A 27,137-nucleotide genomic window follows, 5' to 3' on the forward strand; every position below is an offset into this window, starting at 1 on the left:
ACAAGATGTACTATTTAGCTTGTAATTTCTCGGGGGCAGAGTCTGTTTTATATTTGCACAGTGCCTCGCACAATGAGGCCTCAATCTCAGTTGGCACTGCTTTAATGCTAACACTAGTAATAATTGTATTAACTATTCCAAGATATTTTAAGAATGATCATTGGTTAAATTAATTCCAAAATGTAGGATTCTTTAAGTGGATTGTCCACATATATTCCACTTCAAGTGCACCTGAATCTCATGCACATGAGACCCTTTGAGTAGCAATGTCTGTTGGGGCTGCACCTGTGACCTGTGCACCTCCAGTACTCTATAGACAAAGGTATAAAGGGCAGAGGCAGACTCAGTTGCTTTCCAGTTCATTCTTTCCTCCTGTGAGTGCAGGAAGGAATGGCTGCCATCTCCGCCTCTGTGTATGTGCTGTTCCTCCACTCCAGAGTCAGGCAGAACATCCTTCACTGCAGCCCAGGCCTCTGAAGAGAGAGGCCTGAAGGAACACTGTTTGCATGGTTATGGGAGACATAGATGGTCCTCTCTAGTTCCAAACAGATCACCCTAGGAGGGAAGTCAAGGCACAGGTTAGGTCCCACTGGCGTTGGTGCACTTTTCAATAGTCTTTGATGTGTCCAGTATATGTTATCAACAATCCAAGCAGCTGACACTGAAGCCAGCTTCAAGAGCACTCTTCAGACTTCTCTGGACCAGCACTGAAAGCACTTTCTGACCAAGACTGTGCCTTTGGTAATGAAAACCTTGGCACCGACATCTTTCACGCCAACTTGATGATGGTACAGGCAACCTTTCTTTCTTAATCTTCACCTCTAGAGCTTCTCTTTGCAGTACCTACACAGTTCACAGGACTGGGAGAGTTGACATTTCTGGACTAGCCTAAGTTTCCATTGGTGTCTTCTATTAAGAAACCCAGTGCCACCAGCTCAGGAGCCTCATGGTTCTACTCAAGCACTCCAGAGATCTGCTTCAGTCAACTGCTTTGGTCCCTGGAGCCTTATGAGCCTACTCTTATCTGTCTGAAAGAGCATTCAGAAATCCACATGAGGAACTACAGGGACAATCACAAGCAGTACTTTGCACGGGACCCATCATGGCCTGCATCCCCTTCCAGAATCTCATGTAGTTATGGTTTTTCTGAATCCTATATGGGATGCATCCTACTCGCAAGACTCCAGTTGCCTCTCAGGCAACTACAGCAAGGTCACCCTTCCCTTGTAGGTCTCACTCATCTGGCAGATCATGCACCTGATGCAGAGAGTGAGCAAGAGGACTTGCAGAAGAAAGAAGTCCAACATGTCCTGACAGTGATTTTTGTCGTCTTCAGTGAACTGTTATAGCTTCAAACTAGCCTGATGACTGCTGGATCTTCCAGGAACTTCTCAGGAGATGACTGGGATTTCCAAGATGTCAGCTAAGTTTGTATGACTTTTCTTGCAATACCTTCTCCATATTCTGCACATGTTCAGGTCCCCAACAGATTGGTAGTGCCAATAAATAACAGCTTAATGCACAGGCATCAGCTTCCTCTGGATCCCTGTTTCACCTCAGGCCCTGCCCCCACCCTACCCCTTCTCCCAAGCCGCCACCCATGCTCTGCCTCTTCCCATCCCTGCTCCACTCCCACAGAACAGCTGATCGTGGCGGGTGGGAGGTGCTGGGATGGAGCAGGCGGAATTGATTGGCGGGGCCATTGGCAGATGGTAGGTACGGGGGGGGGAGAGAAGCTGGCTGCCGGTGGGTCCTAAGCACCCACTAATTTTTGTCCCTGTGGGTGCTCCAGCCTTGGAACACCCACACAGTCGGCACCTATGGCTTAGTGGAATCAGCTAGAAACCTCTGGACTCCTGCCTCTATGGTGCCTACATCTAAGAAAATGGACAGGTGCTATCAGATCACCTCCAAAGGCTTTGAATATTTCTTTAGTCATCTAACCCTTGACTCTTTGATCATAGTCACTGTCCAAGAGAAGTCCAAATGACAGGGTCCACATAAAGCAACTCCCAGGGATAAAGATCTTAAAATGTTGGTGGACTTCTTTGATTGGAATTTGTATTCTTTAGCCATCCTATTAGCATTCATTATTAACTATCAAGCACTCCTGGCTAAATACAGCTTTCTTAACTGGGCTCATGCATCCCAATTCACCAACAAACTCCAACAGGAACACAACAAGGAATTTAAATTCCAGGTGCAGGAGGGACAGCTGGTTGCATGGCCCTCAATACAGGTTGCTCTCAACACCTCTTCTACAGTGGCCTGTAGTATGGCTAGCATAATAACAATTAATTGGGCCTCCTGATTGCAGTCCTTGAGAATACTAGAGGAGGCTCAAGCAACCATTGAGGGCTTCCCCTTTGAGGATTGTGACTTTAATAAGAATGCTGATTAGGCTATTTGCATGTTGAAGGACATCAAAGGCAACCTTTTACTCTCTGGGAGTATGCATCTTGGCTCCATGAAGGAGATGGTACAAGCCGTAGCCCTTTCCAAGGCAGACACAATCATCTGAGTACTATTACAGACAGCAGAGACTGTTTGAGCCACTGAAGAAGAGGCAGAAGTTCCAGATTAAGATATCTTCTGCCCCCTCCTCCGATGCACACCTTCCATCTACCTTGAAATCGCAGGTTTGAATGTGCAGTTGAGAGCCTTGCAGAGCCAGCAGAGCCAGCTTTTCCCCCCCCCACCCCCCCTTTTTTTGAGAGCTGTTTGTTTTGGGAGGTATGGAACCAAATTACCTGGGACCAAAGGGTTCTGGAATCTTTTGGGCAAGGATTCTTTATCCAGTTGCAGTCCCCTGCAAACCTCCCCATATCCCCAGTCCCTTCTGGGACCCTTTTCATGAAATATTGCTCAGGAAGGAAGTGGACTCCCTCCTGCAACTCAGAGCAGTAAAAGAATGCCCTTGGAATTACTTTGATCACAAGTAGAAAGGGGAATGGCGCCCCGTCCTGAAACTGACTCAACAAATTCATCTGTGGGCTCAAGTTCAGGATGGTGATGCTGATGTCCATAATCCCCACATAGGATCCTCAAGATCGGTTTGCAACTCTACTTACAAGACACATACTTTCATATTGCAATTCACCCAACCACAAAGAAATATTTCAGGTTACTTGTGGGAAAGTATTACTACTAATGCAGAGTGCTTCCTTGTGGCCTCTCTCTCTGATCTTGAGGGTCTTCCGCAAATGTGTGGAGGTCATGGCTTCACATCTGAGAAGGAAAGACATTTGAGTCTATCCTTACCTCAATGACTGGCTGATCCGAGCTGGTCACCTCAACACCTGAACGACTCTATTTGAGTAGTTCTGAATCTCTTTGCTGCATCAGACCTCAGTCAATGGAATGAAGTCCACTCTCACATCTTGTTAAAGCATAAAATTCATAGGGGCAGTACGGAGTCCTGTCTGCCAGAGGACAGGTTTCTCACCATTCTAATCCTTGTCAACAGCTTCATTCACACCCTTAACATTAGCCAGAACATGCCTGAGACTTATGGGTCACATGGCCTCCTGAACCTACATGACACATTTGCCACCTGTACTCTATGCAAAGATGGTTGAGATCAGTATACTTACTCAGCAGGTATCTAAGACATGTTGGTCACAATCCCCCCAGAAAGCCCTTTCCTTGTTAGATTGGTCAAAGGACACTCTACATGTCTGTAACAGATCCCTTGTCTCCTCACTGGTCCCCAGCATGTACAGACACATGTACATTGGGGAACTCAGCTGGGCCAGCTCCAGACCCAGTGCCTCTGGCCCCGCTCAGGAAGTGAGCCTTCATCTAAACACCCTGAAGTTGAGAACCATTTGACTAGCATACATAAGTCTTTCTCCTGGTGTTTCGAGATGTCTATAAACACCTGTACTATGGCATGTCCTATAGCAACAAGCAAGAAGGTATTGGCTTGTTGCCCCTGTGCCAAGAGACAATCCACCTTTTGGCAGTGGTCCTCCACCTTCCCAGGCTATGAAACCTTCTGGTGGATCATCTCACCGGGTGGACAATACTCTGAGCAACTGTTCAATAATTGTCCAAGACTGCATTCAACAAGACATCTTTCAGAGGTGGTGATTCCCAAAATTGGTTCTGGTTGGATGTGAACAGGTCAAGGGGTGCTGCAGGTTCTGCTCCAGAGGAGGAGCCTGTACTGGCTCCCTGGACACCCTACTGAGCCCATGGCCACCAGGGCTCTTGTATGCTTGCCTCCTACCTCTGCCGATTCCCCAGATGCTGAGAGTTCTCAGGAAGATCATACAGGATGCATGGCCTGTACAGTTTTGGTACTCAGACTGCATGCACTTGTCGTCATGGTCCCTGATCATGCTCCCAACACACCCAGACATGAATGCACAATCGGGGACAAGTCCTGCACTTGGATCCAACATCCCTCTCTCTCAGCCTGGATGCTGGCTGGCTAACATCTCTTGAGAGGGTAGCAAGCCTTGTGGATGTGGGAGAAAACAGTAGTTGAGGTATATCTTCACTTTTTTTGGTAAGGCTTTTGATACTGTCTTGCATGACCTTCTCATAAACAGACTAGGGAAATATACCCTAGATGGAGCTACTATAAGGTGGGTGCATAGCAGGTTGGAAAACCATTCCCAGAGAGTCTGTGGTTCACAGTCAAACTGTAAGGGGATATAGAGTGGGGTCCCGCAGGAATCAGTTCTGGGTCCAGTTTTGTTCAATATCTTCATCAGTGGTTTAGATAATGGCATAGAGAGTACACTTATAAAGTTTGTGGATACCACCAAGGTGGAAGGGGTTGCAAGTGTTTTGGAGCATAGGATTAAAATTCAAAATAATCTGGACAAACTGGAGAATTGATCTGAAGTAAACAGGATGAAATTCAATAAGGACAAATGCAAAGTACTCCACTTAGGAAGGAACAATCAGTTGCACTGTAGCGTGGCATGCATTCACCGCCGCGGGGCCTCCTGCTGGTTACCTCAGGAATGAGCTCTTCCAGCTCTGGAGCGCCTTCTGCTGGCCAGTGTCTCTCCTGCTGTCGCTACTTGTCTTATCGCTAGCGTCAGTGTAGGCCCCGCATTTCCACCCTGGCCCGTGGTGCTCCTTCTCTGGGATACCGCCCCACAGCAGTGCCCCCAGACTCAGGGGTCCTCCCCTTCCTGGGAAACCCCAATCCCTTAATCCCACCTCACCTCAGTGACCCACTGTCAGTCTTCATCTAGCCTGTCCCTCAGGGGCAAACTGCAGTCTGAAGTGGTCACTCATCATCAGCAAGGGGGTTGGACCAGCTGCCTCTTCCTTCCCTGGCAGCCTCCTCACAGCCCCAGTACCTCCTCCGACCTTGGAATCTAAGCCTTAGCGGGGGAGTTCACCAGGCTGGAGCTCCTCCTGCTCTTTCCAGCACTGCTCTATCCAAGGTACCCCTGTGACGGGTTGGATCACAGAAACCCCCGGGAGCTGCCACCTGATGTGCCAAGACTACTTCTATCCTTGCCTTCCCTGCCAGCTCAGGGCCGCAGCACCTTGTCTTGCTGAGCCTAGACACTCCTGTCTGCTCCAACAAAGACCCAGGGTCTGAATTACTTACCCCAAAGCTGCAGATTTACCTGAAAGCAGCTAACAGAAGTGTTCTTGTCTTTAACGCTCAGATACCCAACTCCCAATGGGGTCTAAACCCAAATAAATCTGTTTTACCCTGTATAAAGCTTATATAGGGTAAACTCATAAATTGTTCGCCCTCTATAACACTGATAGAGAGAGATGCACAGTTGTTTGCTCCCCCAGGTATTAATACGTACTCTGAGTTAGTTAATAAGTAAAAAGGGATTTTATTAAATACAAAAAGTAGGATTTAAGTGGTTCCAAGCAGTAACAGACAGAACAAAGTAAGTTATCAAGCAAAGCAAAATAAAATAAAACGTGCAAATCTATGTCTAATCAAACTGAGTACAGATGATCTTACCCTCAGAGATGCTTCAGTAAGTTTTTTCCTCAGACTGGACACCTTCCAGGCCTGGACACAATTCTTTCCCCTGGTACAGCTCATGTTCCAGCTCAGGTGGTAGCTAGGGGATTCTTCATGATGGCTCCTCCCTTGTTCTGTTCCACCCCTTTATATATATTTTGCATAAGGTGGGAATCCATGGTCCCTCTCTGGGTTACCACCCCTCCGTCTCAATGGAAAGACACCAGGTTAAAGATGGATTCCAGTTCAGGTGACATAATCACATGTCACTGTAAGACTTCATTGCCCACTTGCCAGCACACACGTATGCAGGAAGACTTGCAGGTAAAACACACCCATCTGCAGATAATTGTCCTGGTTAATGTGAGTCATCAAGATGCCAAACCACCATTAATGGCCCACACTTTGCATAATTACAATAGGCCCTCAGAGTTATATTTCATATTTCTTGTTTCAGATACAAGAGTGGTACATTTCTACAAATAGGATAATCACACTCAGTAGATTGTAAGCTTTGTCATTAAATGATACCTTACAAGAGACCTTTTGCGTGAAGCATATTCCAGTTACATTATATTCACTCATTAGCATATTTTTATAAAACCATATAGACTGCAACATCACACCCTCTTCTGCTTGCAGGCAGCCAGTCTTTCCCTCTCCAAGGCTGGCAGCCCTCTGGCCCTGCATCTCTTTTATAGAGCCCAGCCTGGCCCTGATTGGCTGCCTCCTAGCCTTCTCTGATTGGCTCTCAGCCCTAGCCCTCCCCAAGGCCTGGCTTTTAACCCCTTCTGTCCAGTTCTGGGTGCCACATTTCAGGAAAGATGTGGACAAATTGGAGAAAGTCCAGAGAAGAGCAACAAAAAGAATTAAAGGTCTAGAAAACATGACCTATGTGCTAAGATTTGAAAAAAATTGGCTTTGGTCTGGAGAAGAGAATAGTGAGAGGGGACCTAAGTTTTCAAATACAGAAAAGGTTGCTACAAGGAGGAGGGAGAAAAATTGTTCTCCTTAACCTCTGAAGATAGGACAAGAAGCAGTGGGCTTAACTGAAGTAATCGTGGTTTAGACTGGACATTAGGAAAAACTTCCTAACTGTCGGGGTGATTAAGCACTGAAATAAATTGCTGAGAAAGGTTGTAGAATCTGGATCATTGGAGATTTTTAAGAGCAGGTTAGACAAACACCTGTCAGTGATGGTCTAGATAATACTTGGTCCTTCCATAAGTGCAGGGGACTGGACTAGATGATCTCTCAAGGTCCCTTCCAGTCCTATGATACTAATGACTGGTCCCTCTCTATAGCAATTCAAAACATCCTGACTTGCAGCAGAAAGTGCTCCACTGGGCTGACCTATGCTGCTAAATGGAAGAGGTTCTCTATCTGAGTGTTGGAGAGTCATTTTACTCTTTTGGGAGCACGTTTAGCTGCCATTCTGGAACTACCTCCTCACCTCTATCAGCTGCCTAAGAGTGCACTTAGCAGCTCTCTCTGCTCATCATCCTCCAGTAGAAGGCCACGTTGTCTGATAGAGGCTAAATTTCTTAAAAGCCTCTCATTCATGACTGGCACTATTCAGCTTGGAAAAGAGATAAGTAATGGGGATATGATAAAAGTCTCTAAAATCATGAATGGTGTGGGAAAAACTGAATAAGGAAGTGTTATTTTCCCATTCACACAACATACAAACTAGGGATCAGCTAATCAAATTAAAAGGTGGCAGGTTTAAAACACAAGGAAGTACTTCTTCACACAACACACAGTCAACCTGTGGAACTTGTTGCCAGGGCATGTTGTGAAAGGGGTATGTGGGTTCAAAAAAGAATTAGATAAGTTCATGGTGAATAGGTCCATCAATAGTTATTAGCTAAAATGGTCAGGATGCAACCCCATACTCTGTCCCTATGCCTCTGACAGCCAGATGCTGGGACTGGACAACTGAATGGATCACTTTGAAGCACGTTAGAAGACAGGATACTGGGCTAGATAGACCATTGGTTTGACCCAGTGTGGCCATTCTTATGGCTTTTCATCATGTCCCTCCTGGGACATCAACAGTTTTTTAACAGGTTTGATAGGACTTCCCTTGGCAACCTGTTCCTTGTACCACTCCTATGAAGACTGCCTTCAGCCAGAAGAACAGGAGAGATTCAGGCTCTTATGGCAGGATCACCTTATACAATAATCCATTAGAAAAAGTGACTCTAAGACCTCACCTGAAGTTTTTACCCAAAGTGGTTTCTGACTTTCCTCTTAACCAGATGATCCACCTGCTTATCTTCTTTCCCAAGCTTCATGTGATCTGGGGAAAAGCTAAACTGCACCGCATCTTGGACATAGGTTTCTTTCTTACTGTCTGGACAGAAAAATCTTTTTAGGAACACCCCTAGATTATCCTGTCAGCAAATGTTAGGCACAAAGGCCCAACCTGTCTCCACTCAGACTGTATTAAGACATGCTATGTGGTGACCCATCTGCGCAGAGTAGGAGCTGTTCCACCAGAGCTCAGGCTGACTCTGTGTCTTTCCTGTGAGGTGTCCAAATCCCAGAGATTTGAAAAGCATCTGCTTGGAGTTCATTTCACAGCTTCCCCCAGCACTATTCCATGGTGGAGGGCCCCACATTAGATGCCTGCTTTGCTGAATTGTCATGTAGTCACCATTTCAGTAGACTCCAAGCACCTGCCACAAGGGCATGAATTATTTCTTGTGAGCAACCAGAAGAGGAATGCATGGTAACAGTCTCTCAAAAAACCAATGGTTGGTTACCACACAATAACTCTATCCACATGTATTCCACAACCCACTCTTCTTCCCTACTATGGCAGAGTCCCTGCCAATTTGGGTTTGGTGCTAGCCACCCTATCCTTTGCAGCCACCCCATCCTTTATGCCCTCTGCCACCACAAGGCACAGCCCTAGAGGACACTGATATCAAAAAGATTCTTACTTTATGTATTTGGGCCCATTCTTGCCAGAAGTGGAATACATGTGGAGACTACATCTAGAAGAATTAAGTTACTGTAGAGTAAGTAAATAGTTACTACTTTTAAAGTAAAACTTTAAAGCATGATCTTTAATTAAAAATATATTCAGAGAATATTCAGAAAATATATATGTATTTTGTTTGGACTTAAACATTCTTATGCAGCATTGTACTAATATATGAAAAGCAGAAACTTTACTAGTCTGTACAGGTTCAGAGAAACTCAAAGAACAGACACATAAATAGTTAAAAGTAAATTCAACTAGATGTTTTTTTTCCTCCCCAATGTTGTTAATTTATGGTATTTTTATAACAGGTAAGGAAACCAGAGGTTGAAACTTTAAAACTATACTTTCTGGGGACTAATTGTCCATTTTGACCTTTTTGTGGGCATTAAGGCGAGTTATATTGACTGACTTTTTTCATATAGTGAAAAGGCATTCACAGTTTAAAGATTATGGGCCAGATTAACCCTTGTAAAACTCCATTTGACTAAATGACTGAATTTGCCGTGGTATATTCTGCATGAATTAATATTGGTATCTAACAAACAATCTCATCTGCATGTAATTTTAAGGTAAGCTGGGAATTTTCCAACCTCAACCATACTCCTTTAGTTCTTTGTTGTATAAAGTGCTCATAATTTGTGCTGCTAGTTCTTAAACTAGTGGTAGGAATCCCCATTCTCATCCTATGAAGTCCCAGGGACAGGGTTTCATGGTTAATGCTAATTTTGGCTGTTGAACTGTTGTATGGCAAGTCACTTGAGAATTTTGGCCCAATACCAACTGACTTCATAACTTCCATTCAACCCTGTCTCTCTCCATTGAAAATAGAATAGGGGAAAACTTCAGAGCTGTTTGTTACATGTAACATTCTATTATTATTGGAAAAGGTCATCCTTCTGAGGATCAAACTAAATTTAATTTGGATGAATGGGAAAGGGAAGCATTTGCTGACGATGAGTTTATTTTCTTTGTGACTCTGTAACAGGGTCACTTTTTCAGATAGTTACGAGCATTTATATAGAAAAACAGAATGGCATTTCCTAAATATGTTCAAAATAAAATTCCCAAGGGTAATCTGGATGAGATGCACCAGAGATATTGTAACATTTGGGGGAATTATCTCTCAACCACTAATGCTCCCAGAAAATCAGTAGAGTCAGACAAAGGCACTTGAATATTTTCCAGAAAGCTGTCTAGTTACATGTATCTGAAATAATGGGTTAAAATGGAAGCTATTTTATAACTAACTATAGCATTTGTTATAATTCACATTTCTGTATAATAGGGATTTTAAAAAAATGAACCCCAAACATATCAACTAGTTAAAAATACTGTGTTGTGGAGTAGAAATTGTTTAGATTGCAGGATATACTGGGGGAGGGGGGGCGGCGGAAGTAAGCTTATTCCATGTGTGTAATAACATATTGTAAAACTAGGGAAGTATGTGTCCCTTGATATATATCGCAGGTGCAAATGTATTTATAATTTTACTGTAGTTCTGACCTTGACATCTACTGGCATTTTCTTCCTGAGTAAAGGTACAGGAAAAACAGAAAATACAAAGACGTTGAGAGCTAGCCACTCACCAGTGTTCCCTTTTAGAGACACTGATATTTTGCATGCCAGGTGATTTATTGCCAGCTCTTATTCTTATATTATGTCCTAGCAAAGCTATTGCTGGAAAAAATGTTAGCCCACTTTCCCCCTGCCAGTGCAAGATCTAGTCCCTATATAGTAGGCTTAGCTAATGTTAACTTACTTTACTAAGCTTTATTCCATGGTGGAGATGTCACTTTAACGGTGTTCTGTAGTTGGCTTCCCTATAGGGGACCACGTAAGTGCCATTTTTACCATATTTGGGATTGAATTAAGACTCTGCCCCCACACCCTTGCCTTGTGCTATGGCCCTGTCCCCGTACCAAGTAGCAGCAATAAGCTGGCCTGCCTCCTCTCCAAGCAAGACAAAGGCGGCAGCATAGGCCCCTATATATTTGTCCCCAGTCTTACTTGGCAGCAGCGGTCCCCTCTCCTTCACTCTGAAGAGGCAGGAGTGAGGCCTCAGTGGGTAGGTGTCTACACAGCATAGAAAAATCTGTGGCTGGCCCGTGCCAGCTGACTCAGGCTCAGGCTACAGAGCTGTTTCATTGCTGTGTAGACTTCCCGTCTGGGGCTGGAGCCCAAGCTCTGGGACTCTCCCACCCTGCAGAGTCCCAGAGCCTGAGCCTGGAAGTCGACATAGCAATGAAACAGCCTTGCAGCCCGTGAACCTGTGTTGGCTAGCACTGGCCAGCTGCTGGTGTCTAGTTGCTGTGCAGACACATCCAGTGTTACACCCTGGGTCCTGGGCTAATTTGCTGTTGTGGGCGAACCCACCGTTTCACTTTTCTTCTGAGGAAATATTGTACAGGGTCCTCTAGAGCCATAGGTCTTGCAGTTAACCCCTCTCAAATCCATTATTTCAAGTAATCTGCAGATTCAGGTAGCTGTCACTGCATCAATTAGGCTACACTTTCAAGTATTTCTTCCCAACAATGAGGATTACATTTAATTTTTCTTAAAATGAATGGTGAGAGTCTGGTGTAATCACACGACTCCAGGAGCTAGTATCCTAGGCCTGGGCCTGGGCCTATAATATTTATGCCTTAATCTGACCTAGGCTGAAATTGGAAGTTAAGTCTTCATAAAAAAAAGTTATAACATATTTTAAAAACTTGGCAAAACCAAGCAGTGTAGTAAAACAATTCTAGCCATTCCTTTCCTGCGAAAGCCAAACTGATACAGCTCTCACTAGGCTGGTTTACCCAGAAATGAGAAGTTGATTTCAAATTAAATAACTTCCTGGTCTTTGTCTCTCCTTTAGTTTAGCCTCTTTCATACAGGAAAGTTGTACTAATTCAGATAAAAGCATGACTTCTGATTTTAATGTAAAGAAATATTCCATTAAAAAAGGCTTGACTCTCTTCTGTATCTTGCTTTTTAACAGAATATTTGAATTCAGAAAGATTATTGGAAACCGGGAAAAATGCCAGAAGCTGGTTACAAGAGATTATCCAGTGTTCATTGACAAGGTATTCAATAGCAAAAAATGTAACTAACTAAAATTATGTTCGCATATTATGTATGAGTGAAGTGAAATGAAGTCTTTAGTAAGCTCTCTGTACTGGAGAGGAAAGAAATTAGGTTTGGTGCAATGTGAATTGTAGGTTTTATTGATATTTTGGCTCAACCTAATGTCAGTACAGCATGTGTTACTGATTTGGGATCAGAATTCAGAGCGTGATCTTGGGCCAACAGAGTGGCAGAAGGAACGTGGTAAGTATTTGCAGGGGGAGTATGTAGTTTGCTTCTCTCGCTAGTAGTTCCTCTGCCTGACTGAGGAGTTGCATTGAAAGATTCCAGAGGGATACACCTAGCTGTCCTTCGGTGAAAAGATCACTGAAATATTCAAGAAAGGAGTAAATATATATAGGGGAGTTTGTAGAGGTGGTCGGAGATTATAGGATTCCACGGGGAAAAAGAAGAAAGCGTACTTTGCATGTAACTAGATATGTAGCCAGTCAGTATTAAAGAAATACTTATTATGGTAGTGCCCAAAAGCTCCAGTGAGGATTTAAGGACCCATTGTGCTGGGTGTGACACAGACACATGTAAGGGACAATCCTGTCCCTGAGATTATAAAATCCAAGGTATAAACAAAGGGCTTGGAGGGAGAAGTAACATACAAGCAAATGAAAATGGTGACTGGCATGGTTCTGTAAACCAGATATTTTGGTATTTTTCATTGAGAGTAGAAGTAGTATGAGGGGAATGTCAGGACTTAGTAAGGAAGAAAAGAATGGGAAGGTGAGAAGTTGTTACAATTAGTCAGCTGTCTGTTCATCAGCAGCAGACAGGTTTTTACATCATTGCAGCGGTGAGTTGTAAGAAGGGATTTAAAAGGGTAGAGCAATAGCTGTACAGATTTAATTGTGAAGTTTTTTCCATCCTTTGGGGTGGCATGGGAGAAAACACGGGTATGTCCTATCTTAAAGAATTGTTAAAAAGTTTAACCAAACAAATATTAAACAAACAAAAAAAAACCCTAACCCCTGTTTAAACTTTAATTGCATTAAAAACTGAATTTTGTTATAACTGAGCTGATTTTTATTTAAGTGAGTAGGCTCGTGGTAGACTTTTTTTTTTAATGCTCATGTAATGTGATGATTGAAATTATACTTTCAAAACTGCTTGTGGATTTTTGTGCTCAAATTTGATTCCAGCCTAGGAACCCATATATTAATGTTCAGCCTTCAGTGCATATAGTGTATGCTGATCATACACACTGTTAACTTCAGTTCTCTCCATAGGTTGAGGAGCAATCAGACTGTAAAATACTTGATGGGCACTTCATTTCCCCTTTGATTCACTACATTCCCAATATCCTGCCTACTGAATCCATCATAGCAAGGTAAGGGAAAGGAAGTAACAGTTTTGGTTCTGAAACTAGCTCTGTAGAGAAATCAAAGAAATCTATATTATAAAAATTACTTATACTACATTCTTTATTACAACTACAATCAGAATACTCAGTTTTGTTTAAAAATGGTTCAGACTGTGATCTCTGTTGAAAAATATTTAGATGTTTGAAGTTAGAATGAAAACACAGGTAGTTCATTTGATGGTTCCATCCTTGGATGAATGGTTTATTTTCTAGATGAGCTTGTTCTAAATTGGAGGTGGCCCTTGCAAAACATGACGTGTTATGTGAAAGAGGTGGTTTAATTCTGAAAATGGAAAAGTTTTACATGTTCACTTACTAAAGTTTTAATTAATGGAACATCTATAAGGCCTGGTCTTCACTACGGGGGGGTGGGGGGGAGGAGGAGGTCACGTAGCTGAAGTCGAACTACCTTAGTTCGAATTTCCCTCCTGTCCAGACACCACGGGATCGAACTCCACGGCTCCCCCGTCAACTCCGCCACCGCCGTTCGTGGTGGTGGAGTTCCGGAGTCGACGGGAGCGTGTTCAGAGTTCAAACTATCGCGTCTAGATTAGACGCGATAGTTCGAACTCCGAGAAGTCGAACTCTCCGCGTCAACCCGGCGGGTAAGTATGGACCTACCCTAACTGTATTTTGATAACTAGCTTTGAGGCAGGAAAGCCAGAGAATTCTCATATGACTATGATCTGTTCTTAACCTACCTCCTTCGTAAAGGGGGGGAAATAATTCATATACAAGCAAAAGTACTAACAAACAGCCTTGACTTGGATTTACTAGTCTTTGTCAGTCTGCCACAACATCAAGTAATGTTTGAGGTTGATTTCTTCCTTTTTTAAAAATACTTGTTTTGTTTGTGAGATATACATCTCACATCACATGTCCAAGGTGGAGAAATGCAATTCCCTTGCAAATATGAATTTTTGTAAAGGCCAGCAGTTTATCCAAGAAAATAGTTTCTCAATTCTGTATTTTCCTAAGAAACACTCCATATTTACTAACTTATTCCATTTATTATCAGAATTCAACCATATATATATGCACATATTAACTTCAATGTAGCTCATACATTGAATTTGGCCTATGTTTTCTATTTGAGAAGCCAAACAAAGTACTAGTACGCTTGAGGAAGTTTTGTTGCACTTACACACTCAAGTTAAGTGAGCGGGGGGGAGAGAAGGGAAGAAGGGAAAACTGTTTTTTTATATTTATATAGAAATACTTGTCAGTTGTATTTTTTTTTTAAACTTTACTGTTCCTTTTTCAGTTTGTCTCCCCCTCCCCCCCACTTAAGGAGAAAAGTGTGTGCTGTTTAGGGAATCTAGCCACACTTTCCAAATCTCAGTTCCCATGTCTCTATTCAGTAAAGTTTAGAATACAATGATGAAGTAGTAATCTCATTTAAACCGTGACCTTTCAGCTCATAACTCCCTTTCTTCTTGGCACTTGTGACCTTCTGAAGGTGAAAACTTTTGGATGTGTTCTTAATTTCATTCATGAAAAAATGATATTGCTAGACTATTAGCAGTTTGCCTGAGCATGTAACCAAACTGTTTTTTCGGGGTGTAGTTTAGTTGTTTAACTTGCTTGAGGGTGAATATCTTGCTGTGTTATCTTGTATATTAAATAGTGTGCTTTTGATAGGTTTCAATTCATAATACCCAAGAGATGGAACAGCAAATACAAACCTGTGTGCATTCATCTAGCGGGTACTGGAGATCATGTAAGTATATAAAACTTCAATTTCTCATTAATACTTTTAAGTTTAACGGTAATCTTTTAACTGTATTCTTGATTAAATATTTCCTCTTTAGTATTACTGGAGAAGACGCACACTAATGGCCCGTCCAATGATCAAAGAGGCTTGCATGGCTTCTCTATTGTTAGAAAACCCTTACTATATCCTTTTGTTGAAAACAAAATGCTTTAACATGTCTCAAAGTGCTAACCAAGGGGAGGAAGATAGAATAACATTTATTTTATCAAGTATCAGAGGGGTAGCCATGTTAGTCTGGATCTGTAAAAAGCAACAAAGAGTCCTGTGGCACCTTATAGATTGACAAATGTATTGGCACATAAGCTTTCGTGGATGAATACGCCATGTGTCTGACAAAGTGGGTATGTATGCTTACGCTCCAATACATTTGTTAGTCTATAAGGTGCCGCAGGACTCTTTGTTGATTATTTTATCCAAATGGTACAGGTTGCATAGAAGAGTGGTTTTCAGCCAGCGGTATACAGAGGTCTTCCCGGGAAACATCAACTCATCTAGATATTTGCCTAGTTTTACAACAGGCTACATAAAAAGCACAAGTGAAATCAGTACAAATTAAAATTTCATACGGACAATGACTAGTCTATATTGCTCTATATACTATACACTGAAATGCAAGTACAATATTTATATTCCAATTGCTTTGTTTTAAAATTGTATGGTAAAAATGAGAAAGTATGCAATTTTTCAATAATAGTGTGCTGTGACACGTTTTTGTATTTTGATGTCTGATTTTTGTAAGCAAGTAGTTTAAGTAAGGTGAAACTTGGGGCATAGTAGTCTGGAAAGGTTGAGAGCCACTGGCATAGATCAGTTGAAAGCAGGGATATGGCTGTTGGTCATAGAGACGTGACTTCTTACTGTAATCTTATTACATCAACCAAAGTGGTATCTCTAAGTGCATAACCATGGAATACAATGCAGATGATGTGTTAGACTGGCTATAGCATAAGGTGTTGCTCTTCTGGAGTTTAAAAAACAAAAAAACCCTTCCAAACCACTCTCCTTGGTTACTGGGGTACTAGTTTGATACTGATCTGTCTGTAACCCAGTCATCAAAGTACTTGACAAACTTCTCCTAGCCACGGCCAAATGAAAGCCAAATATGTCCTTTTTTTGAGGGTGGATGGGGGTGGGGGCGTGTATTTATTTATTTATTTTTACAAAATGTCCTCCCCCCCCCCCCCCAAAAGTGTTTGCTTCTCATGCCTTCACTTGTTGAATACAAACTGTTGGTACTACAAATCCCTTTGATAATGTTCACCTGCCTTATCTCTAACATTTTAGGCATTTTTTTCTATCTGTTGACAAAAGCTACCAGCCTGAATCCATCCTCCTTTCCAGTGTTGGGTAACTGCCCCAAATGCCTACCCCAGGCTTCACTCAGAAGAATCAGACTATCATACTTCCTTTTTTTCCCTTTACTACTTATTTCATTAGCACACTGTCCTAAATTATGAATGACTTCATCACAATTTACACTTGATTTTATTTTGTACCAATAAAACAATGTAATTGGGTAATAATTTAATTAACAGAATTGAATTAATCATTATACTGCTGACATAAGTGATTTTTAATTTTAGTCTCAAATTTAAAATGTAAGAGTTAAAATAAAAAGTTACGTCGTGATGCCTAGAAAATGAATATATTTACATGTGTTTGTTTTCTTTAACTTGAGTCTTTACATGGCTGCAGAAAACCTAAGGACCAAATGTAAGTATTAAGATTACTTCTCACAGTACAGTTCTAATACTCTGTCGTCCTGCCTCAAAATGTATCCCAAGTATAGTGATATTTTGGCACAAGAGGGGTATAGCCTTCTGTAACTTAGAGACGTGATGTCGAAAACATGATAATATTTACAATAAACTGTTTTGTCCAAGCACAGTGCTGTAGTTGTTCTGTAAGCCATACTCCATTCACTTAAAAGTGTTCAGCACATGGAGTAATTGCACCGTTGAGCCCCAATATGCAAACAAATACTAGATTTTTGGTCACTGTGAGAGTTCAAACTGAATAGCTTTCAATTTTTCTTCTTTTTCTTTAAATTTATTTAATGCATTGTAGGAGACACTACACGGATTTCTCAGTGCAGTGACAAACTTCCCACTTTATAATTTCAGTCTTACAGTGGCACTGATGATTGCTCCCAAAGCTGACTTACTGATTGCTCTTCACATGTTGTGTGCAATTTTTCAGTGATGTAAAACAGGTAAATAAGGAAAAGAAGTTGTCTCTGCCAACGACATCTTGTATACCTAGCACTGTATCACTTAGTTTTGTTTGATTTAAAATAAAAAGGACCGTTGTTACTTCATAGCACAGAAGATTACTGCTCATGAGTTTCCAGTGCTTGCAGTACCTCAGTTATTTGAAGATATGGTGTTCCCTAATTCTACACTAGTAATTTAGAAGGTGCTTATTTCTAGTCTTCATTTAAGCCTCGATCACAAACAATTATAAGAAAAAGAAACAAACACACATCCGGTGGGCCTTGAATGTAGAAAGATACTGAAGACTTTGGACTCGCTCCTTCTCTTATTGAATTCAATAGAAATTCAGCCATTGGCTTCACTGGGGGTATGACCAGGCTTTGTTTAAAAGTAGACTGATTAAATGAAGACTGTGCACATCTGATATTGGAAAATAAAATATTTCTTTTTTTCTTTTCTGGTGAGAAAAGAAGATCAAGTTTAAAAAATGTCTCGGACCTGTTTGTGATGGGAGGAGCTCTTGTTTTAGAATCAGCAGCTCTTTTGCACTGGCTAGAGAGAGAGGGCTATGGACCTCTAGGGATGACTGGAATATCCATGGGAGGACATGTAAGCCTTTATATTTACTGTTAGAAATTTGTTTTATCTTTTTTTTTTTAATTTCTTGGCATTATATATGTACATTAATAACTAGGGAAACCTAACAGTTTACAGTGTTCATAGGCTGATTATTTTAAAATGAACAAGTTTAGAATAACGAGCAATATAACTTGATATTTAGGCATGACATGCCATTATTGAGGATATGCAGATGTATTCTCACTGTATATATACCATAAAACTCTCTTACAGATGAATGTTTAGCTTGTAGCAGTGTAATTCTCAATAATTTTCATTGTCATGCCGCTTAATCTGTTAATATAGCTATTTAAATTTTGACAGACAGTAGGGCTCAGATTCTGTGGGTGAACAGTCCTCATGCTCAAAGGAAACCTGTACAAACCTTTCAAAAGAATGAGCCTGGGAACTTAAATTTGTAGTTCTGCTAGACACTAAAAATCATTGACTGAATACAATTACTGGATTTATAGCTTATTACAACCCTCTATAACCCACTAACAATTCCCCAGCTGCTTTCTCCCTCTCCCCTTTCCTCCCTATGACTGGAGGGACGTTAATGGGCCACTTCACCTTGAATGGTCCTTTGAAATGTGTTAACTACTTATGCTAAACAATCTGTTCCATCTTGTGTTTAGCTGTGACACTCTGTGTCAGACCATGTCTACACTACAAAATTATATTGCTGTAACTTAGGTCAGCCTAAAGCCACCACAGTTATTAAATCACTTGTGTGTGTGCACTTGTCTCCTTGTGTTGGCGGTGCATGTCCTCACCAGGAGCATTTGTATTGATTATATTGTCAATGTGGGGCATTGTGGGATGGCTCCTAGAGACCAGTAACAGTCTGTGTAACCATGGAGTGTCTAAACTGACATTGCCTTGACCTAATCACATTGACTGTGACTGTATGCCACTCAGGGAGGTGTTGTTACTAAATCAGCATAGAAAGGCACTTACATTGGTGGGAGCCAAATTTACATGAGAACACTTCCCTAGCTAGGTTTATGCAAGGCAGCTTGCATTGATCTAATTATGTAGTGTAGTCCAGGCCTAAGTTTTCCCAGACCTGAAGAAGAGCTGTGTAAGCTTGACTCTCTCACCAATAGAAGTTGGTGCAGTAAAAGATATTACCTCACCTACCTTGTCTCTCTGAGATTGTAAACTCTTTGGGGTAGGGACCATATTTTTATTCTGTGTCTGTATAGCACCTGGTAAAGTGGGGCCCTGGGTCATGTGGAAGGCTCCCAGGCACCATCACGGTGCAATAAGTTCTTATGTAAAGTTCGTCATCCTTAGAAAGCACTTTAAAAAGGAAGGTAAGCATCGTTATCTCTATTTTAAAGGTTGGAGAAACAGAGGACAGGGACAGAATCCATACTCTCTGTTCTCCCAGACTATGGCCGTGACCACTTTACTATGTGGCTTCTTTTATTAATGAAGATGCACGTAATAATTCTCTATATTAAATGTGTGGGGTGAATAAGTACTTTTTTCTGATATCCTCATGGTTTGGCAGTATGTCCAAGAGTATTAAATTAAACCACAGCTTTGCAAAACCATGCAACTGGTGTGGGGGAAGCATTTTTCTGATCCTCCTGTGTGCTGCATCTATGCTCCAGCATTTAGTGATGCATGGAACTTACCACATTGTGCACTCTGATAATTCTGAGGTGAGAGGGAATTATCTGGACTCTAAGGGAGATGAAAATAGAAGTCCATTTACATGCTCAGTTCTCTTCTTAATCTTACTGTTTGTGGCATGCAGATTCCCTAAATGTACTTCAAAAGCTGCAGAATTGTTGGTAGTCCTATTTGTGACTCACCTTCAAATTGTTTGTTTTGAAATATGTTTAGAAGGTTGTTGAGGGGCCTTGAGGAGAGGGACATGTTGAGATGATAAATGAAGTTCTCATGGAAGAATCCTGATTCATTTTGCATCAGGATGAGTGTTCTATTAAAAGAAAACTCTTGTGCCTAAAGCAGGAATACTGCTACTTTGGCTGTGAACCAATTTCTTGGCCTGCTAAACCCAGGGTTGTGAGTTCAATCCTTGAGGGGGACATGTAGGGATCTGGGGCAAAAATCTGTCTGGGGATTGGTCCTGCTTTGAGCAGGGGGTTGGACTAGATGACCTCCTGAGGTCCCTTCCAACCCTGCTATTCTATGAATAAAACAAAGCTAACGTATCAAAGAGACGACTGGAAAGAATAGACTTCCTCAGTCTTTCTGGATTTTGTGGAGAAGTATATAACTGCAAAGATTCTTAGCATTGATACTACACGAGACAAGCTGTTACTGTCTGAAGAAATACTTTAAAGATGAGAATTCTAAAAATGACTAAAGAGAAATTTTGTTGAAATGTCTTATTAAAATATGCAGTAGATCATCTGATATCAAAGTATTTTTTTATTTAACAGATGGCTTCACTAGCAGTGACAAACTGGCCTAAACCATTGCCACTGGTTCCTTGTCTTTCCTGGTCCACAGCTTCTGGTGTCTTTACCACGGTAACTAAATTATTTTTAGTTTTGTTAATATTCTAGAATATGAACAGATGTGAAATCTCAGAGTTGGGCAAACTAACATTAAGGGAGATATTTTTTTCAAAGGCACAAATGGGAGTTGAATGCCCAACTGTTCTCTGAGCCTTCAAAATCTCCCCCATAATGATGCTTCTAGATAGAGCCTAATTATAGAAGCTGCCTTTTGTCTCATGCAAGAAATAATGGTTTTAAACTATTTAGAGTTTTTAAAATCTGTAAATTTACAGAAAATATATCTAATTCTATAGTATATTTAAAATTAATATGTTTATGCCCAGTATTTTTATATCCTAGTAATATGCAACACAGTAGAATATGACTTAACAAACTTGCTGCTTTTGATGAGAACCCTGAAAATTCACTGGGAAAGGGTTGTGGTTTTTTAATTATTCCTCTTCCTGGTTACTCTAGGTTTCTGACTGGTAAGGGAAATTCTTACTTGGTGACTTAAAACAGGTTCTCAAACTGTGACCACCATTGAGAACATGTCTTCACCACCCCTTCTTGAATCACAACAGTTTTTCCCTTCTTCCACATAAATTTAAAAGTTCCTCACTTTCACAGCACTCCATTAACTTTACTTTCTAATCTTATAATCTTTCTCACTCGTTAAACTCTGTCTAAACATCTCTCCTTATTAATTCCCTTTGTCTCTTTAATTAACTTTTGATTTATACTTTCTTGTACGCTGCCAATTGTCCCTAGACTAATATTTTAATTAATATTTGCTAAGTACCTTCTCCTCCTGAAAACCATATATGGAACAGTCTTCCTGGAGTACTTGAACATATATATTCCACTGGTGCACCTATACCCCCTACACTCAAGTTTGGATTCTTTGTGCATCAGTGTCCTTTGGGGCCATGCTTGCACCCTGAATCTCCTTGTATCTTCCACCTAAGGATATAAAGAGTGTTACGGCCTGAACTGTTCCTCAGTTCATTCTGCTGTCCATGGCTATGAATCAGAACTTAGGGTATATCTACACTTGTAGAGTTTTTGCACTGTAAGTTTTACCAGCGATAGGGAACCGGTAAAAGTAAAGCGCTGGTTTGTGTACTCACTCAGTTCCTCAGGCATCAGAGACTGTTTACACAGGTGTCAGAGACTGTTTACACAAGCAGCACTTCCATCACTGATGAGAGCAGCACTGTAGGGCACCTATCCCACAGTGCAGCTCTCTCGATAGGTCTTGTTGGAAAGGGTGAGGTGAGTGAAGGGCATTCTCAGTGTCCCATGATGCACTGTTTCCTGTCCCAGCAGCCCCATTACTTCCTTCCTTGTTTCTTTCGCGGCATTTTTAAAACCCCCTTGCTGTCTGGCTGCTCTCCCCCGCCACATCTACAAACAGGAATGGATCCTGCACTGCTGTCCACTACTCTGATAGCTGTCACTTGCACATCGTGCTTGGCAGTGCAGCTGTTCTTAAACTTGAAAAGAGAGCTGCAGTCAGAGATGCCTGATGAGCTGCCTGAAACTGATGAAATAAGTAACATTTGATTGCTTTTGGCATTAACTGAGGAGCTGTGTACTGTGGAACGGTGTTTTTGGGCTAGGGAAACTAGCTCGGAGTGGTGGGATCATATCGTTATGCATGTCTGGGATGATGACCAGTGGCTTCAAAACTTTCGGATGCAGAGAGCCACCTTCATGGAACTGGGAGCTGAACTTTCCCCAGACCTGCGTCGCAAGGACACCAGACTGAGAGTTGCAATCACTGTAGAGAAGCGTGTGGCAATCACATTGTGGAAGCTGGCGACTCCAGACAGCTACCGGTCGGTTGCGAACCAGTTTGGAGTGGGGAGATCAACCATTGGTGCCGTGGTAACTCAAGTGTGCAAGGCCATTCATCGCATCCTACTGCACAAGACTGTGACTCTTGGTAATGTGCGTGACATTTTGGATGGCTTTGCAGAAATGGGCTTCCCTAACTGTGGTGGTGCGATAGATGGAACGCACATCCCTATTGTTGCTCCAGTCTGCCTTGGCATTGAGTATATAATTTGTCAGGGGACTTCTCCAGGGTTTTGCAGGCAGTAGTGGATCACCGTGGGCGTTTCATTGATATTAATGCTGGATGGTCTGGAAAGGTGCATGACGCACGTATCTTTAAAAACACTGGCCTCTACAGAAAGCTGCAAGTGGGGACTTTCTTTCCAGACCAGAAAATCACCATCGGGGAAGTGGAAATGCCCATTGTGATCCTGGGAGACCCAGCTTACCCATTGATGCAATGGCTTATGAAGCCATACACTGGAAACCTAGATGTGAGTAAGGAACGTTTCAACAACAGGCTGAGTAGGTGCAGAATGGCTGTCGAATGTGCATTTGGCTGTTTAAAAGCTCACTGGAGATGTTTGTACAGTAGACTGGAAATGAGTGAGGACAGTAGTCCAATGGTTATTGAAGCATGCTGTACTTTACATAACATTTGTGAGGGGAAGGGCGAAAGGTTTACTCATATATGGAGTGTGGAGGCCGAATGCCTGGCTGCTGAATTTCAGCAGCCAGATACCAGGAGTATTAGAGGGGCACAACGTGTGGCAGTTAGGATCCGGGATGCCTTGAGGGAAAAGTTTGCAAATGAAAATCATGAAACTTTGCTGCTGTGCTTGAGAAAGGAAGTGTTAACAGCATGTGCTGTGCCACATGGCGGTTCTTGTAGCTGTGATTACATGTATAGATATGTGACCACAAATAAAGCTTGCTTCTCTTTTTAAAAAATGACCTTTTATTTTAAAAACAGAGAAAACACCACATGCACATATATCAATCCTGAGTGATGGTGGGGAACAAGGGGGGTGGAGTGGGGTGGGGGACCTGTATACCTTTTAAAAAAAAAATCCTTTTATTTTAAAAACAGGAGAAGACCCGTATACCTCACAGCTGTGTATAACTCAGCTGTTGTTTGACAAGCTGTCTGTGGGTGTGGATTGTTGAGGAATGGAAAAATTTGCAGCAAGTCTATAAGAATATGTAGAGGGAGTTTGGGGAGTGCATGGGAAAGAATTCTGTACTTGCTGCAGTGGGGGGGTGGGCACGAATCAGGTCACTCTGCAGTATAATGAGAGAATGCAACATGTCTGTCTGACGTTCCAGAACGTTGATTAGCCTATCCGTGGCTTCCCTATGGAAAGCATTGTTCTCTTTTCAGTCTTGGTTCTCTCCCTCTTTCCACTTTATGGTTTCTGTCCATTTATTTTTACCCTGTGTCTCCGCTTGGGAGTGCTGAATGACCTGACGAAACATATCTGCCCTAGTGCATCTTGGCCGCTTTCTTATACTTCGAAGACTGTCCGCTACAGTGCGGGGTGGGTCTTGCACAGTCTTTTCTGGGGAGACAAAAGCAACACATTGCTGTGAAACATACATACAGGAATCACTGTGTATGCAATACACCACTGGTAAGAAATCACTGTCTTGGTGACAAAAGTCAAGCATCCATGGTGCACAAGAACCCAGCAATGGTTAGGGAATGCAGGGTTAGAGGGTTTATTACATACACCCATTCTGAAAAAGGCTAGCGTGAGGGGAGGGCCCCCAGCACACAAACACAGCCACCTTAGTACTTTTCTGTGCCCTGAACCTGCTTCATGCATTGTTAAAGCAAAGCAACTTACCAGAGCTCTGCTCTCCTGCCTCTGCCTCAGCAGACAGTGGCCGCTCACACTGTCACCTCCAGAGTGGAGAAGGGGTCCTGAGTGTACGTAGCAACGGGCTCCATAGCTTCCTCAGCTTCCTCGTCTTCATCTATGACCACCTCCTCCTGGCTAGGGCCATTTTCCACTGCCTCCAGACATGAAGAAGTATTCACTGGGCTCTTTGCAATGGAGGTGGGGTCACCACTTAGGATTGCATCCAACTCACTGTAAAAACGGCAGTTTGTGGGTGCAGACCGACGGTTTGCCTCCCTCACCTTGTGGTATGCACTCCTCAGCTCCTTTACCTTCGCTCTGCACTGCAGGGTGTCCCTGTTATGTCCCTTCTTCTGCATGCTGCGTGCAATCTGCTGGTAGGTATTGAAATTCCTATGGCTGGAATGCAGCTGGCACTGCACAGCCTCCTCTCCCCAAACACTGACCAAGTCCCGTAGCTCGGCATTGCTCCAAGCAGGGGATTGTTTGGTACGTGGAGCAGCCATGGTCACCCGAGCAGATGAGTACTCACAACAGGAAATAGAGTTTCAAACTTCCCAGGGCTTGCAGGGGGAGGGGCGAATGTCCCTTTACCTGGCATCAGAGCAGCAGAGATGCTGGCCAAAGTGGTCACTTTTGGAACTGTGGTATATCCTCCAGAGGCCAAAAGGTGATTATACAGGTAGAATATGTCTTCACTTTAACAATAGCGCAAAAAGAACAGCGGAAAGAGCTGTGTGCCTCTCGGGAAGGTGATTTTCTTTTTGCGGTGAAACTCAGAAGTAATTAACAAGTGGAGATGCTCCCGCGGTTTTAAGTGGTAAGTGTAGACATACCCTTACAATGTCCATACTTTTCCTTTGTGTGGTCTATCCATTGATTTGTAAATAGATAAGTATTTAACAGTTAGTCATTAGGATTAGGTTTAGTTTTTTTGTTAATGTTTCTTTTCAGAAGAGGAAACTCTTCTTTGTCCCTTGACACTTCCCTCTACTGGGTCTAGTCTTTAGGACTGAATACAAATCTCCAGGCTTTAAGGCTTTAATGCCCCTTAATGAAGGACACAGACGATGCTCATTGTGTCTAGGTGAGAGCTACGTACCAGACAGATACGCCATTTGTTAATTGTTCTCAAAGGGCAAGGTAGTCTCACCTGAAACTTTCTTCTGGAGAGGTCAGGGCACCTCTTTAGATGGAGTGGCTGGGACTGAAAGTCCTGAGTAGTGCTCCTGAAAGTGCACCTGCTGGCTCCTGTGCTTGCATATGTAAAACTGGCACGTCTCACTAATCCTGAGCTGGTAAAATCTCAGAGGTTCTTCTTCGAGTGATTGCTCCTATGCATTCCAGTTAGGTGTGCGCGCCGTGCGTGCACGGCTCTTTGGAAGATTTTTACCCTAGCAACTCCGGCGGGCCGGCTGGGCGCCCCCTGAAGTGGCGCCGCTATAGCGCAGGATATATACCCCAGCCGGCCCGTCCGCTCCTCAGTTCCTTCTTTCCGCCCGTGACGGCCGTTGGAACAGTGGAGCACAGCTTAGCTGACCTCCACTTCCCTAGCTACTCGTAGTTTTCTCTCGTTCTGTTTATAGTGTAGTTAACTCTGTTTGTTTGTAGAATAGTATAGTGTATTTATTTTACAGGGGTCGGGGTTTATCCCCTTCCCCTCACTCGGTGCCGGGTCCGATGCCCGGTCCACAGCGTGTTCTAATGCTCGGCCGGCCACAAGCCGCTGCCGACAAGAGATCTTCTCCTAAGTGCCTCGAGGGATCTTACCTCCCAGATAAGTGCCGCATTTGTGAGGCCCTTAATCAGTGAACAAAGGGGAGCGGGGCTTTCATTTTAAACAGCTCCTGCGGGAGGCAGCTCTGGCTCTTCCGCTCTCGGCGCCGAGCGCTAGTTAGTTTTCACGGCGCGCTCCCTCGGCACCGGATCGCCGGTACCGCCAAGGCCTCCCGGCACCACCGTCGCTACCGACGTACCCTCGGCATGGACCCCTCTCCTGGAGGATGAAGAGTTACTCCGGCCAGGCAAGAGCCGTCGAGTCCGGTGCTGGAAAGCTCCCCGGTACGCACCGTGGTCGAGCTCGCCCGGAAGCTGCGTCCGAGCCGCCTGCTCCGCAGCCGAGCGCTATGCTCAGTCGGATCACCCAGCACCGATGTCTGCCGCGGCACCGACAATATCCGCACCTTTCACTCCGGCCAGGCAAGAGCCGTCGAGTCCGGTGCTGGAAAGCTCCCCGGTACGGACCGTGGTCGAGCTCGTTCTGAAGCTGCGTCCGAGCCGCCTGCTCCGCAGCCGAGCGCTATGCTCCGTCGGATCGCCCGGCACCGATGTCTGCCGCGGCACCGACACTATCCGCACCTTTCACTCCGGCCAGGCAAGAGCCGTCGAGTCCGGTGCTGGAAAGCTCCCCGGTACGGACCGTGGTCGAGCCCGCCCGGAAGCTGCGTCTGAGCCACCTGCTCCGCAGCCGAGCGCGATGCTCAGTCGGATCGCCCGGCACCGATGTCTGCCGCGGCACCGACAGTATCCACACCGTTAGCTCCGGCCAGGCAAGAGCCGTCGAGTCCGGTGCTGGAAAGCTCCCCGGTACGGACCGTGGTCGAGCTCGCTAGGATGCTGCATCCGAGCCGCCTGCTCCGAAGCCGAGCGCTATGTTCAGTGGGACCGCCCGGCTCCGATGTCTGCTGCGGCACCGTCAATATCCGCACCGTTAACTCCGGCCAGGCAAGAGCCATCGAGTCCGGTGCTGGAAAGCTCCCCGGTACGGACCGTGGTCGAGCTCGTTCTGAAGCTGCGTCCGAGCCGCCTGCTCCGCAGCCGAGCGCTATGCTCCGTCGGATCGCCCGGCACCGATGTCTGCCGCGGCACCGACACTATCCGCACCTTTCACTCCGGCCAGGCAAGAGCCGTCGAGTCCGGTGCT

General features: G+C 43.6%; 1 protein-coding gene across 4 annotated transcripts in view; it reads left to right on the forward strand.

Annotated features, from left to right (window-relative positions):
- The window catches only part of ABHD18 (abhydrolase domain containing 18), a 57,247-nt gene that overhangs the window by 12,202 nt on the left and 17,908 nt on the right, over positions 1 to 27,137 (forward strand). For all 4 annotated transcript variants that reach the window (XM_045018063.1, XM_045018065.1, XM_045018064.1 and 1 more), the window contains 7 exons: positions 11,932 to 12,016; positions 13,295 to 13,395; positions 15,070 to 15,148; positions 15,240 to 15,324; positions 16,888 to 16,915; positions 17,886 to 18,024; positions 20,454 to 20,543. In XM_045018063.1, coding sequence (XP_044873998.1) covers positions 11,932 to 12,016; positions 13,295 to 13,395; positions 15,070 to 15,148; positions 15,240 to 15,324; positions 16,888 to 16,915; positions 17,886 to 18,024; positions 20,454 to 20,543 — 607 coding nt within the window. The remainder of the gene's footprint in view (positions 1 to 11,931; positions 12,017 to 13,294; positions 13,396 to 15,069; positions 15,149 to 15,239; positions 15,325 to 16,887; positions 16,916 to 17,885; positions 18,025 to 20,453; positions 20,544 to 27,137) is intronic.

This window comes from Mauremys mutica, chromosome 5, assembly GCF_020497125.1.
Source record: "Mauremys mutica isolate MM-2020 ecotype Southern chromosome 5, ASM2049712v1, whole genome shotgun sequence".
NCBI lineage: Eukaryota > Metazoa > Chordata > Testudines > Geoemydidae > Mauremys > Mauremys mutica.